The following is a 13,206-nucleotide window of genomic DNA, read 5'->3' as shown; positions in this document are numbered from 1 at the left end:
TCCTTCAGATCTCAGCTAAAGTCCCACTTTCCACAAGAAGCCTTTCCCAGTACTCTTTAATCTTCATGCCTTCCCTCTGAGATTATCTCCAATTTATCCTGTATATATTTTGATTGTATTTAGTTACTTGCATGTAACTATATAAGTTATATACGTTATAGTTCCCTATAAGTTTGTGACCTCCTTTAGTCTTTTTTTTTTTTTTTGTATCTAGCACTTAGTGCTAAATAAATGCTTGTTGACTTGACTAAAGTCCCTTCTAGTTCTGGTTCCCATGATACAATGCTCTACTCCCCAACCTCTTCACTCCACATATGAGTAGACTCTGAACAATTGTACATAATACTACATTTATTTAGTAGAATCACAGAATCTGGGACAGCTAGGTGGCACAGTGGATAAAGCACTGGTCCTGGATTCAGGAGGAACTGAGTTCAAATCCAGCCTCAGACACTTGACACTTCCTAGCCATGTGACCCTGGACAAGTCCCTTAACCCTCATAGCCCCCCCCCCCCCCAAAGAATCACAGAATCTCAGAGTTGGAAGGAGACTGTTTTGCCCAATCTAGGCCTGAATAATAATCTCCTCTACAGCATACTTGATGACCTACACCTACAATTAGGCAGAGCCCACTACCTCCCAAAGCAGTCCATTCTACTTTTGGATTTGTTAGCTCTAATTGCTGAGGTTTTTTTTTTTTTTAACTGCATCAAATCTAAATTTGTGTCTTAGCAACTTCCACTCATTGCTCTTAATTCTTTCATCTTGGGCCAAGCAGAACAAGTCTATTCCTTCTTGTATGTGTTAGCACTTCAAATACTTAAAGACAGATATCATTCTGCTGCCAAACCCTTCTCCCTCTTAAACATTCATGGTTTCTTCAGTTGATCCTAAAAAGCATGAACTTGAGGCCCTTTGCCATCCTGACTACTCTTCTTTGGATGCTTTCCAGTTTATTAATGTCCTTCCTAAAATGCAGAGCCCAGAATGGAACACAATCTTCCAACGGTGGTATAACTAGGGCAGAATAAGGCAGGGATCTTGCCTCTCAATGTTCATATTGGAAATGGAATTCACTAAATCCCCCAGAACTTTTTCAGACAAATTGTTTTCTAGCTAGCAAAAGGTGGTCATTTTCAAGTTATTATTGTTATTAATGTGATCCTCCTAGTGCAACATTGACTTCTAATTTGTTGCCAAGGTATAATGAATCTTCCATTTAATTGCTTGGCTAACATATGGACACATCTCCATTGCCAAGAGAATTGCTTGCATTTTGTTCTTGCATCTGATTTTAATGCTTGTTCTTTATCTAAATACTTATTTGTCTTGGGATGGAGTGGAACTTTTGTTTAGTAAGCATCAATATCATTAAGTTATATGGTTTTATGAAGCTTATGAAAGAGCAGAATTTCTAGTCCATTAGATTGCATCTTATATCATGGCTCTGTCCCTGTATGCTTTGCTGTTACAACACATTCTTATGTGTGGCAAATACTTGAAATGTACAGTCTCAGCAGCATTATTATGGCTGTGGTTAATCATTGAAACTGATGTATTACATCTGATTATGAAGTATTTTCTATTACCTTGTTAGGTTCCTTCCATCTTCAGTTCCTGCCATCAAGTCAAACAAATTTTCATGTGATAATTATCATTTTTGAGAGAGATGGGCGAGAGAGCCTGGAATGGACCTAGAGTCAGGAAGACCTGCATTCAAATCCAGCCTCAGAGACTTAATAGAATAATCCTGGTCAAATTATGTCATCTCTGTCAGCCTCAGTTTCCTTATCACTGAAAATGAGGATAATAATAGCACCTACTTCAAGGGGTTGTTGTACAAATAAAATGAGATGTATATTAAGTACTTTGGAAATGTTAAAGTTCCTTGCAGATACTAGCTATTATTATTACTATTATTATCATCACAAATGTGTTACATGACTTTGGATTTTTTCCAAGTTAATTCTTTGATTTTTATTAAAATCCAAATGAGAAAGGGGCAGCTAGGTGGCACAGTGGATAGAGCATCGGCCCTGGATTCAGGAGGACCTGAGTTCAAATCCGGCCTCAGACACTTAACACTTACTAGCCATGTGACCCTGGGCAAGTCACTTAACCCCAATTGCCTCAGAAAAAAATCCAAATGAGAAAATTGCTCATTTTTTTTTCTTTTTTTAACCTTTCCCTACCTAGGCCTATCAGAAAGGAGCCAGTCCTAAAAGTCGTATTCTCCCAGCAAGCGGCAGAGTTTTAACTTCTGAAGAAGATTACAATTTATTATCTGACCGACATTTTCCAGACCCTACTGGTGAGTTGGTGAGCATTTTTTCAAGTCAGAAAGATAGAGTTTGCTTTGATTTTAATTCTGCATGTTATAATAGTAAAGATTATGATCATGTTAAATAACTTGAATTTATAGAGCAAAGATTTTCAAAGGGCCTAATATGTGTAATCTCATTAGGTTCATGAAGTGTTTTCATTAGGGAAATGACATCCTCATTGACCTAATAGTTATGATTTTGAACAACAAATGATGATGATGATGATGATGATCATGAAAGGTTACATTAATGTAGTGCTTTCCATTTAACAAAACACTTTCATCACAACCACCCTACAAAGTAGATTGAACCAGGCTGATTATTCTGATGAGAAAACAGAGTCAGAAGTCGAATGACTTGTTCAGGGTTTCTCAGCTAGTAAGAGACAAAGAAGGGACAGGAAGCCAGGTCTTCAAATTACAGATCCAAGGTTCTTTCCACTAAACTTAGGATGTAAAACAAAATACAATTTGCCAAGCATATTTTGGGGGCAGTCTGGTGTCTCAGTGAATAGAGCACCAGGTCTGGAGTCAGGAGGACCTATCTTCCTGAGTTCAAATCTGGCCTCAGATACTTACTAGCTATGTGACCCCGGACAAATCACTTAACACTGTTTGCCTCAGTTTTCTCATCTGTAAAATTTAGCTGGAGAAGGAAATGGCAAACTACTCCAGTATCTTTGCCAAGAAAACCCCAAAGAGGGTCAACAAAGAATTGGACATGAATTGAAAGTGTATTTTCGGTGTTCAGAAATGGCACTATTGTTCCGGAAGCCTCAAGGCCCTCTTTGATGAGCTGGGGCTTTGGATAATGCCGTCAGAAGTAGTAGAAGTAAACTCACTGCCCAATTAGGAAAACACCTGAGTTTTACTTTTCCACCATTAATAGACCAATCAAACCCTTTGGTCCCAGATCCACTAATCTTGTCATCTTGGGTGTTACTTTCTTTTTTTAAATGTGTTCAGTGGTAACACCCCTATGTATGTGTGTGTGTGTATGTATGTGTGTATATATATATTATATATATATATATATATATATATACATATATATATATATGATCCTATGATATTGGAGGCATAAGGCCAAAACCGATGATTTATATCCATTTATCATTATATTTTGTATTAATTTGGGGGGGGGTGAGGCAATTGAGGTTAAGTGACTTGCCCAGGGTCACACAGCTAGTAAGTGTCAAGTGTCTGAGGCTGGATTTGAACTCAGGTACTCCTGACTCCAGGGCCAGTGCTTTATCCACTGCGCCACCTAGCTGCCCCGTGTATTAATTTTTAAAAGACGCTAATAATTTGTGACAGATAATTTGGATTTTTGGTCCTCAGCGGTCCTTTATGCAACTAGAAACAATGAACCCTTCTCACTGCACCTTTGGGCATGTTCAATTAGCTCCACTGTTGGCTATCTTACTTCTACACCCTGCTTGGAGAAGAGGGAGCTTTAGGTTTCATTGAATATCAGTTTCCACTGCTAGTGGTCTAATTTGAATGTCAATGGCTCAGTCATACTGTAATATTAGCACTGTGGTGTAGTGGAAAGATGACTGGCCCTGGAATTAGGAGACCTGAGTTCTGATCATGCATCTTTCATTTACCAACTGTGTGACCTTGGGTAAGTCATTTACATTTTCTGAACCTCGTTTTCCTCATATATAAAATGAGGAGACTGAATCGTAGGTTAACCAAGGTCCCTTCCAGCTCTAAAATTCTATGATTCTAATCCACCTCATTTTGTCTGTATAGAAAGCCACTGGAGATATATAGACCAAATAAGGATATTTCATTGAGATTTATGATCTGTAGACACTATAATAACTCCATCTGGCTTTGTGTGAATAGCACTCCACAGTAATTATTTGGTTTCTCAGAGAGCCCTAACTCTTATTAATGGCTATAATGCTTTGGTCAGAATTTATGGAGAAGGCTATCTTCTTAGCATTTGTTATTTCTAGGCTGAGATGCTTGGTGGAATAGTTTAATAACAAAGAGCTGAGATTGGTACATAGATCATGAGGAAAAACTAACAAGTTGTTACTGAATAATGCAGACAAAAACAAAAGACAGCCAACTCCCTCCCTCCTCTCCCACCTCCCCAGCAAACCCCAAACCCTTGCTTGAATTATCCAGACACCCCACCCCCTTTTTAGCTTGAATTACATTGCTTTGGCTGTGGGGAAGATGCAGCTTATGGTATGAATACCAAAAAGCACTTCCTGTGGTCAGATCCTCTGTAAGCTGAACTTTTCTAGTCAGTCAACAGGCATTTATTAAGCACCTACTATGTGCCAGGCACTGTGGTAAGTGCTAGGGAGACAAAGAAAGGTGAAAGACAGTTCCTGCCCTAGTGTCAAGAAAGTCTAGAGACTCCAGTGGAGTCAGATGATATAAGATCATAGTTCTAGAGCTAGAAGAAACCTTGAGAGGTTGTCTAATTCAACCTCCTCATTTTACAAATGAGGAAACTGAGGCCCAGGGAGGGTCAAGTGACTTGCCCAAAGTCACATAGTTTGTAATCACCAGAGCAGGTATTTGAACCTAGGTCCTTTGATCCCCATGCCAGGGCTCTTTCCATTTTGGCACTTTGTATAATGATTGGAGGAATGATTTTAGAAGGCATTGAAGATTTTTATAGGCCACTATAAATGATTCAAGTGGTCCCAAGCTTCAGAAGAGTATATATGAATTATTGTTTATCTCATGTTATGGAATTCTTGATCTTAAAAAATAGAATTATACAGTGGTTCTCTTATGAGGTCTTAGAACTCAGCTCAGAAAGAAAGCAAATAAAAACATTTCTGAGAAACTGATGCAAAATGTTAAATGAAAGAGAGTTCTCTAGCAAAGTAATGATGAATTAGCTTGTGGCTTAATAGGACAGCTACATGTAAAAGGTCGGTGCTATTTTTAATTACTTGTGAAATTGTTAACCACATCATGGAGGGGAATGGGAAGACCTGTGTTTTATACAACCAGTGACTGCACCTTTAACAAAGGCATGGTAATGATATGAATTCAATAAACACAGATTAAACACCTCTTGTGGACAAGGTCCTGGATGTGAGGATAGAGGCAAAGCTAACTTGTTCCCGTAATTATTGGAGCTGATGACTCATAAGTAGATCCCCTGATGCAGCATCATTTAGGCCTTCTCAAAGCTCATTATGGATTGGAATAGGGAATAAACTGAGGTCCTAAGGGCTTCATCATTGTCCTCTTCAAGTTTAAGTAGCATTTTTTTTAGAATGAGCATATCCTGAGGCCACCAGAATCATACAGAACTCAAGTCAATTAAATAAAATGTTATAAAATGATGACTACAGTAATGTTGGTAGGGGTTAACTGATTGTGAGGCAGTAATAGAAAAAAAATGCTGGTCTTGAAGTCAGAAGACCTGATTTCCACTCTAACACTTAGTAACATAATCTTTCTCTCCCAAACTTACCCTTCAGTTAATCAATTGATCAGTAAGCATCTGTTAAGCACCTACTATGCGTCAGGCACTTTCCAAACATCCTTTTTTTCTATCAAGACCACCACTACCCTTCTATTCTTCTGGGTCATTAATCTTAAAGTCATCCTCCACTGTTTATCCATCATTGCCCCAAATCCAATCAATTACTAAGTCTTAATGATTCTATCTCCTTAACATCTCTGGCATCCTTCTTCTATCATATCAACTTACATGGGGACACAATCTTCACCTGGCCTTTATCACCCCTCCCTTAGACCATAGCTGTGGCTGACTCCAGTCTCTCTTTTCCAGTCTATCCTCCATATAGTTGCTATATTGATTTTTTTTTTTTGGTGAGGCAATTGGGGTTAAGTGACTTGCCCAGGGTCACACAGCTAGTAAGTGTTAAGTGTCTGAAGCCAGATTTGAACTCAGGTCCTCCTGAATCCAGGGCTAGTACTCTATCCACTGCACCACCTAGCTGCCCCACATATTAATATTTCTTTTTCTTTTTTTGCAGTTAAGTGACTTGCCCAGGGTCATACAGCTATAGTAAGTGTTAAGTGTCTGAGACAGGATTTGAACTCAGGTACTCCTGAATCCAGGGCTGGTGCTTTATCCATTGTGCCACCGAGCTGCCCCCATATTGATATTTCTAAAGCACAGGTTTGACCTTGTCATTCTCCTACACAAGAAGATTCAGAAAAATAACTCCATATTGACTTGTTTGTAAAATACAAACCCTTCTGTTTGGCAGTTTAAGCCCTCAAAGTCTGATTCTAACAGATCTTGCCAGATTGATTTCAAATTACTCTTCATTAAGCACTCTATATTCTAGCTACATTTCCCTATTTGCTGTTCCCTGTGTATATGTTGGGCCCCAGACCCTCTATTAACTTTTCAGTTTCATCTTTCGAATTCTCTAACTAGATTACGATATCATTAGCAAAAAGCAATAGTCTTGTTTCCTTTCTGCCTTTGCATACTATCCAAATTTCTTCCCATGCCTGCAATGCCTCCCTTCCTCATCTCTGACTCTTGGAATCCATAACTCTGTTCAAGGCTTATTTCAAGTGTCATCTCCTACAGGAGGCAGTTCCAGACCACTTTCCTGTTGGTGTTAGAGCTTTCTCTCCTCAACTATTTTGTACTGATATACATGATGATTACATGCTGTTGCTCCTCTCATAGAACAGGTGCTTCTTTGAAGGCAGGCACTATTTGGTTTTTTGTTTTTTTAATCTCCTGTACCTAGCATGTAGGAGGTGCTATGGTACAATGGCATTATGGAGATAACAAGTTTAACGAAAACTTGTTGAACTTAAATGAGATCATGGTCTTAACTAATTGACTCATCTCTTTGATCCTGTATTTCCTCACTTAAAAAACGGACCTGTTTTCCCATCTATAAATATGGTGCTAATAATACTTTATGGGCTAGAATAGAGGCTCCTTGGAGGCTGGGATAGTTTTTGCCCTTTTTTGTATCTCCTGTGCTTATAGTTAGTGCTTAATAATTGCTTGTTGATTGACTTCATTAGGTAGGATATTGCAGTAGTCTTCGGGGGAGATGCCAAGTTTAGGTAAGACAGTATCCTTGCCCTAATGGGGATCACAGTCTAATAGTGAAATATGACACATGCACAAATGATGATAGTGCAAAATGGTACAAGGTGGCTGTTGAAAGTTCATTACCAGAAGACCACGTAGTATTCTATAACTGTATAATCCCCTCAGAAAGAGAGGAATCATTCAAATATAATAACAAATATAAACATAATGGAGAGGAGGAATTACAAGTAATAAGGAAGACAGCATTGTAGGTAAGATGATCATTGGTTTGCTCTGGAAATTGTCTTTTTTTCAATTTTTGAATATTTTCATTTAAAGTTTTGAGTTCCAAATTCTTTTCTTCCCTCCCTTCTTCCCTCCGTGAGATGGTAATCCATCATGTATAGGTTATACGTATGCAATTATGTAAAATATTTCCATGTTAGTCATTTTGTACAAGAAGACTTGAATAAAAGAAAAAGAAAGTGAAAAATAGTATGCTTCCATCTGTATTCAATCAATATCAGTTCTTTCTCTGGAGGTGGCTAGTATGCTTCATCATTAGTTTTTTCTGATTGTCCTGGATCCTTGTATTGCTGAGAATAGCCAAGTCATTCACAGTTCTTCATCAAACAATATTATTGTTCCTGTGCACAGCGTTCTCCTGGTTCTGTTCACTTCACTATGTAAGTTTTTCAGGTTTTGGAAATTGTCTTTTAAGGGAAGTTTGGGTCCTTTAAAAGCACATTGAATAGCATTAGACATTAGATTCTCTATATGCATTCACTGTAGGCTCTCAGTATCTCAAGAGCTGAAAGGAATCTCAAAGGACACTTTGTCCTACTCAGATCTGGACTAGGATCTCCTTGACTACATACACATCTGACAAGTGTTCGTCTAGCCTCTGTTGAAGACTGCGAATAGGGGGAAACTCATTTATTGTGTCCCTAGGTGGTATATTCCTAAGGTAGTCTATTCTACTTTTCTAATTATTGGGAAGTTGTTCTTTATATTCAAATTGGCCTCTTTACACCTTCCACCCATAGCTACTAGTTCTGCCATCCTGAGGGTTCAAAGAGATGGTCATGTTCCATCTTTTCACTGGGCTGGATGACTTGATAGGACCAGAGACTCTGATAGTTTTCTCTCTTTTGTGAAAATAGTTTAGACAACATTTTGACTTCCCCAGAATCTTAAATTTCCACCACCTGCTAAAAAAAATCTGAAGCAGCAATGTTCCAAATGAAATATAAGTCTCAATTTCCTAAGTTTTTATTTTGTGTCTGTTTCCCCCCAAATATTCTTCAGCTCCCAGTGAAAAGGAGAACTCTCAGCCTTTTGTTGTTTTGCCAAAAGAATTTCCTGTATACCTGTGGCAGCCCTTCCTCAGACACAACTACTTCTGTTTCCAAGATTCAGCAGACCAAAAACAGTTCAGCGCTCTACTGAATGACTGCATTCGACATCTAAATCAAGGTAGGTGCCATCTCCTTTTCTCCCCTCTTTTTCCTCTTTTCCCCTGTCACTTCCTTGCCTCTTCCTTTGAGCCTTCCCTCCATACACAGTTTAGGCTACACAGAGCCTCAGATTGTGAGAGTTATTTCCTCCTCAGTTCTCTGAAACCATACAAGGTTGTGGAAGGCCTGAGTTTGAGTCATGTCTGTGAAGCTTATAGCCCATGTGACCTGAACCACTCAGCTTTGGTTTCCTCATCAACTAGATGATGTTAATGATAGTTAACCTGCCTGTTTCACAAGATTGTTCTGAGCAAAGTGCTCTGTGAAGTCCTGAGTAAATATGGCTTGAAGAATTGTGAAAAGGAATATAGCCTTGTGATCTCTGATAGATCCAGGCCCCATTGAGCTCCCGTGTCAGACAAGCCTGCATGACTAAGGTGAAACAGGAGGGGAAATAGAGACTTGTGTGATTCTGGAACTAGTTCAGCCTGTTAACCAATTTACATTCTGTATTTACTAGTATTATTCCCCCTCCTCATTTTCTCCCTGTTCCTTTCATCTTCCCAACAACAGGAGTGTTCCAAGCCAGTTGCCAACATTCCTCATTAATCTTTATGACGTTATCAACTCTTTCCCCCACTTAGTAAAGAGCAGGCACTTAGTCCAAGTTACAGAACAGTCAGTGGCATAGCTACTTGGGCCTAGATCTCCTGCCATTTTCACCAATCTAATGCTCATCTGATCACTCGGCCTCTAACAGAATGCTGAAGGATATTGGTTCATGTCCCTAAAGGATTTCTGTAAGGGGAAAATGATCTTATGTATTTGTTTGTTTGTTTGTTTATTTTTGCAGGGCAATGAGCGTTTAGTGACTTGCCCAGGGTCACACAACTAGTTAAGTGTCAAGTGTCTGAGGCTGGATTTGAACTCAGGTCCTCCTAAATCCAAGGCCAGTGCTTTATCCACTGCACCACCTAGCTGCCCTAAATGATCTTATTTAAACTAAGAGATTTGGAGCTGAAAGGGACCTTGGAGGTCATCAAGTTCAACCTTTCATTTTAGAGATAAGAACACCAAGGCCCAGGAAGTTGAATGACTATCCCAAGGAGACCAACAGCTGGGATTTGAATGCCATATCCAGCATTCTCTCCTTGTGGGCCTCCTTGTGTGGATGCTGTTTCCTTGGAACTACATAAAGCAGAGATGATGTAGTGCTGGGCTTGAAATCAGGAAGATCTCAATTTAAATCCAGCCTCAGACACCTACTGGCTATATCACCCTGGACATGTCACTTAACCTCTGTTTGCTTAAGTTTGCTCAACTGTAGAATAGAGATAATACCACCTACTTCCCAGGGTTGTTGTGAGGATCAAATGAGATACTATTTAGAAAGCACTTTCACCATGCCTGGCACATAGTAGGTGCTTAGTAAATACTAGTTCTCCCTCCTCCCCTCACCTGCTATTTATCATGGATCCAGTGTCTATCATCTCATCCCATTGTGACTATATTTCCTACCACAGCTGGTTTGCTTGAACACATCTGAATGTTTAGGGTTTTCTGCTTAAGTCAGAATGCAATAGAAAGTTTGTCTTATGAAAGATGAGTGAGTCACTGGTGACAAATCTCTGTCCCTAACTTCTACCTCTTGTGTTTGGTTGCCCTGTGGATGGAAAGAAAAGGGGAAGGGGAGTGAATAGGCAAAAGGAAATACATAATGTTAGTTTAATTTGCCATAGCAACTGAATAACAGAGGGCATGACCCATTTGGAGAATTACAAAGAAGATCCACTTGTTTCTCTGCTCCCTTCTGTTGCACCAGCCTCTGAAGCCGAGGAGTCCCAAATCCTGACCCTATCTGATTTCCCAGTTTCCCATTAGCCTCTGAACCCTCCTGTGCCCAAGACCAAAGTCTAGTATGAAAAAGCAATTGTTAATTAAGCACTAAGGCTGACTTTTCAGTAGGCAGTGCTCACCTAGCTCCAGCCAGATAAATCTTGTTGCATTCCTCCTTTTGTGCACTTAATAGGAAGTGCTCCTGGGACACACTTTTGGGCTCTGGTTAGCTTCTACTCAGGGCTCCATTTATGGAAGATGACTGTAGATCCAAAACAAGGCTTTGCCCTCCAGGATGTCATCAAAGGCAGTAATGTAATGAGGTCCAATCAGGTTTCCCTGGCATTGGGGAACATTCCTCTGCCTTGAGGACAGTCTTCCTTCATTGAGGTCTTTATACAGGCTTCATGTGGTTTGGCAAAACCTCCAGCCATAACCAGAGGCCACCATGTTACTACAGGGAACAATCCTTTACTGTCATGAGGCTGGATGACCTCATGGGCCTTTCCCCACCTCCCTCTTCTGTTTCTGTTTTTGACAGTACAGGGAGACAGCTCATCTTTTGTTGAGTTCTATTGCTGGATGCCTTTTTCTGTTCCAGTGATTCATTGTGTGTCTTTCAGCAAGTCACTTCATGTTCCCAAACCTCACCTGTTAGTTAGGGGTAAAACACATGATCTGCCAACAGTTCACATTGTTTTTATTTGGGTAGAGATCTTATGGGTAAGGTTGGAGTCAGAGGCAGCTAGTTACCACAGTGGCGAGAGCAATGAACCTGGAGTCAAGAAGACCCGTGTTAAAATATCAGCCCCGGACACTTGCTAGCCATGTGGCCCTGGGCAAACCACCTAACCTCTGTCTACCTCAGTTTCCTCATCTGTAAAAGGGGGGAAATATTAGCACCTTGTTCTCAGATTTGTTGTGAGGCTAAAATAAGGTAATATCCATAAAGTGCTTTGCAAACTCCAAAGTACTATATAAATGTTAGTTATTATTAATGATAAAAATATGAAATGTTTAAAGAAACTATATTATTATAATAATCCTTACAAGTAGATTCAATAATTACTCTCATTGTATAGCTGAGGAAACTGAGGCAGTCACTTAGCTGACTCTTTAAATATTTGGAGTTGGGGGGCAGCTAGGTGGTGCGGTGGATAAAGCACCAGTCCTGGATTGAGGAGGACCTGAGTTCAAATCTGGCCTCAGACACTTGACACTTACTAGCTGTGTGACCCTGGGCAAGTCACTTAACCCTCATTGCCCTGAAAAAAAAAACCCAAAAACAACAACAACAAAAAATAAATATTTGGAATTGGGTTTGAACTCAGGTCTTCCTGACTCTAAATCCAGCACTATACCACCTAGCTGCTTCTGGATACAGAAGAACCAGACCACTGACCCAGAGAAAATGGTATCAGGTGCTGGCAATTTTACCTTCGACAGAGAATTAATAGTAGAGAGATGATGGAGACTTGAACTCTGGTGATGGTCATAACCATAGGGAAGGGAAGGGAACAACCATTTACTAAATACCCCCTGTGTGTTAGGTACTGTGCTCATACATATAATAGAAATTATATTATTATATATACTGATATTATATAATAACTTGTGATATATAATAAAAGAAAATCTAATATTTACAAATATATTATGTCATTTGATCCTCACAACAACTCTGGGAGGTGGGTGCTATTATTATCATTCCCATCTCAAGCTTGATGAAACTGAGGCCCAGTGACTTGCCAGCTAGTGTCTGAGGCTGGATTTGAACTCAGGCCTTCCTGATTACAGGCCTAGCATTCTATCTACTACACACCAGCTGCCTCTGTTTGCCTCATCTTCCTCATCCCAGGGGTGCTGTAAAGATCAAATGAGAGAATATTTCTCCAGTGCTTTGCAAACCTTAAAGTGCTATAAACATGCTAGTTATTACTTTTATTATTTATAAAACTTCCTTTGCTTTGTCTATCAGCTGTCTCTCATTTCTATTCCCACTGTAGCTACCCTAATTTTACCTGCCTCCTCATTGCTCTCTTTGCTTTTAGTCTTTCAGTTAGCTTATCCATTTGTAGAACCTCCATATAAGTCTTAAAACATAATTTTGGGGGTCATCTCACTCCCTTTTAGTGACTCCCCATTATCTATAGAGTGAAGTCCTCAATTTCAGTTAGGCTGACCTCCACTCTGCCTTTGCAACTTGTGTCTTGCTACCCCACCTCCCCTATACAGATGAAATTAGAGGGACAGACAAAACAAACAAAAACCCAGAGTCCTGTGATTCTGGAGTAGGTAGCAAACCATATACTTTTTTGGGCCTATCTAATGTGTTCAAGCATATGATAAGTGTTTGTTGATTGATTATTTGATGACTAATCTATTAGGACCAGGGGGAGGTCTTTAGCTAGTAAGATGAATAGAATTTCAGAGTATAAAGAGATTCCTTTCATGCTATCACACATTTGTCTATGTCTTCTTACCATCATTTAATGTTTGTCTTGATCAGTCATCTCTAAAATGCCAAGAGTTGAGAATATCACGGCCATGTGATTTCTTTAAAATAAAAATG

General features: G+C 39.5%; 1 protein-coding gene across 1 annotated transcript in view; it reads left to right on the top strand.

Moving 5' to 3' along the window:
• Positions 1–13,206, top strand: part of NIBAN1 (niban apoptosis regulator 1) — a 206,616-nt gene that overhangs the window by 90,910 nt on the left and 102,500 nt on the right. Inside the window, exons 4-5 of the mRNA XM_044005440.1 lie at positions 2,198–2,312; positions 8,650–8,817. Coding sequence (XP_043861375.1) covers positions 2,198–2,312; positions 8,650–8,817 — 283 coding nt within the window. The remainder of the gene's footprint in view (positions 1–2,197; positions 2,313–8,649; positions 8,818–13,206) is intronic.

Source organism: Dromiciops gliroides, chromosome 4 (genome assembly GCF_019393635.1).
Source record: "Dromiciops gliroides isolate mDroGli1 chromosome 4, mDroGli1.pri, whole genome shotgun sequence".
In the NCBI taxonomy this organism is placed as follows: domain Eukaryota; kingdom Metazoa; phylum Chordata; class Mammalia; order Microbiotheria; family Microbiotheriidae; genus Dromiciops; species Dromiciops gliroides.
This window is presented reverse-complemented; position numbering and strand designations above follow the sequence as displayed.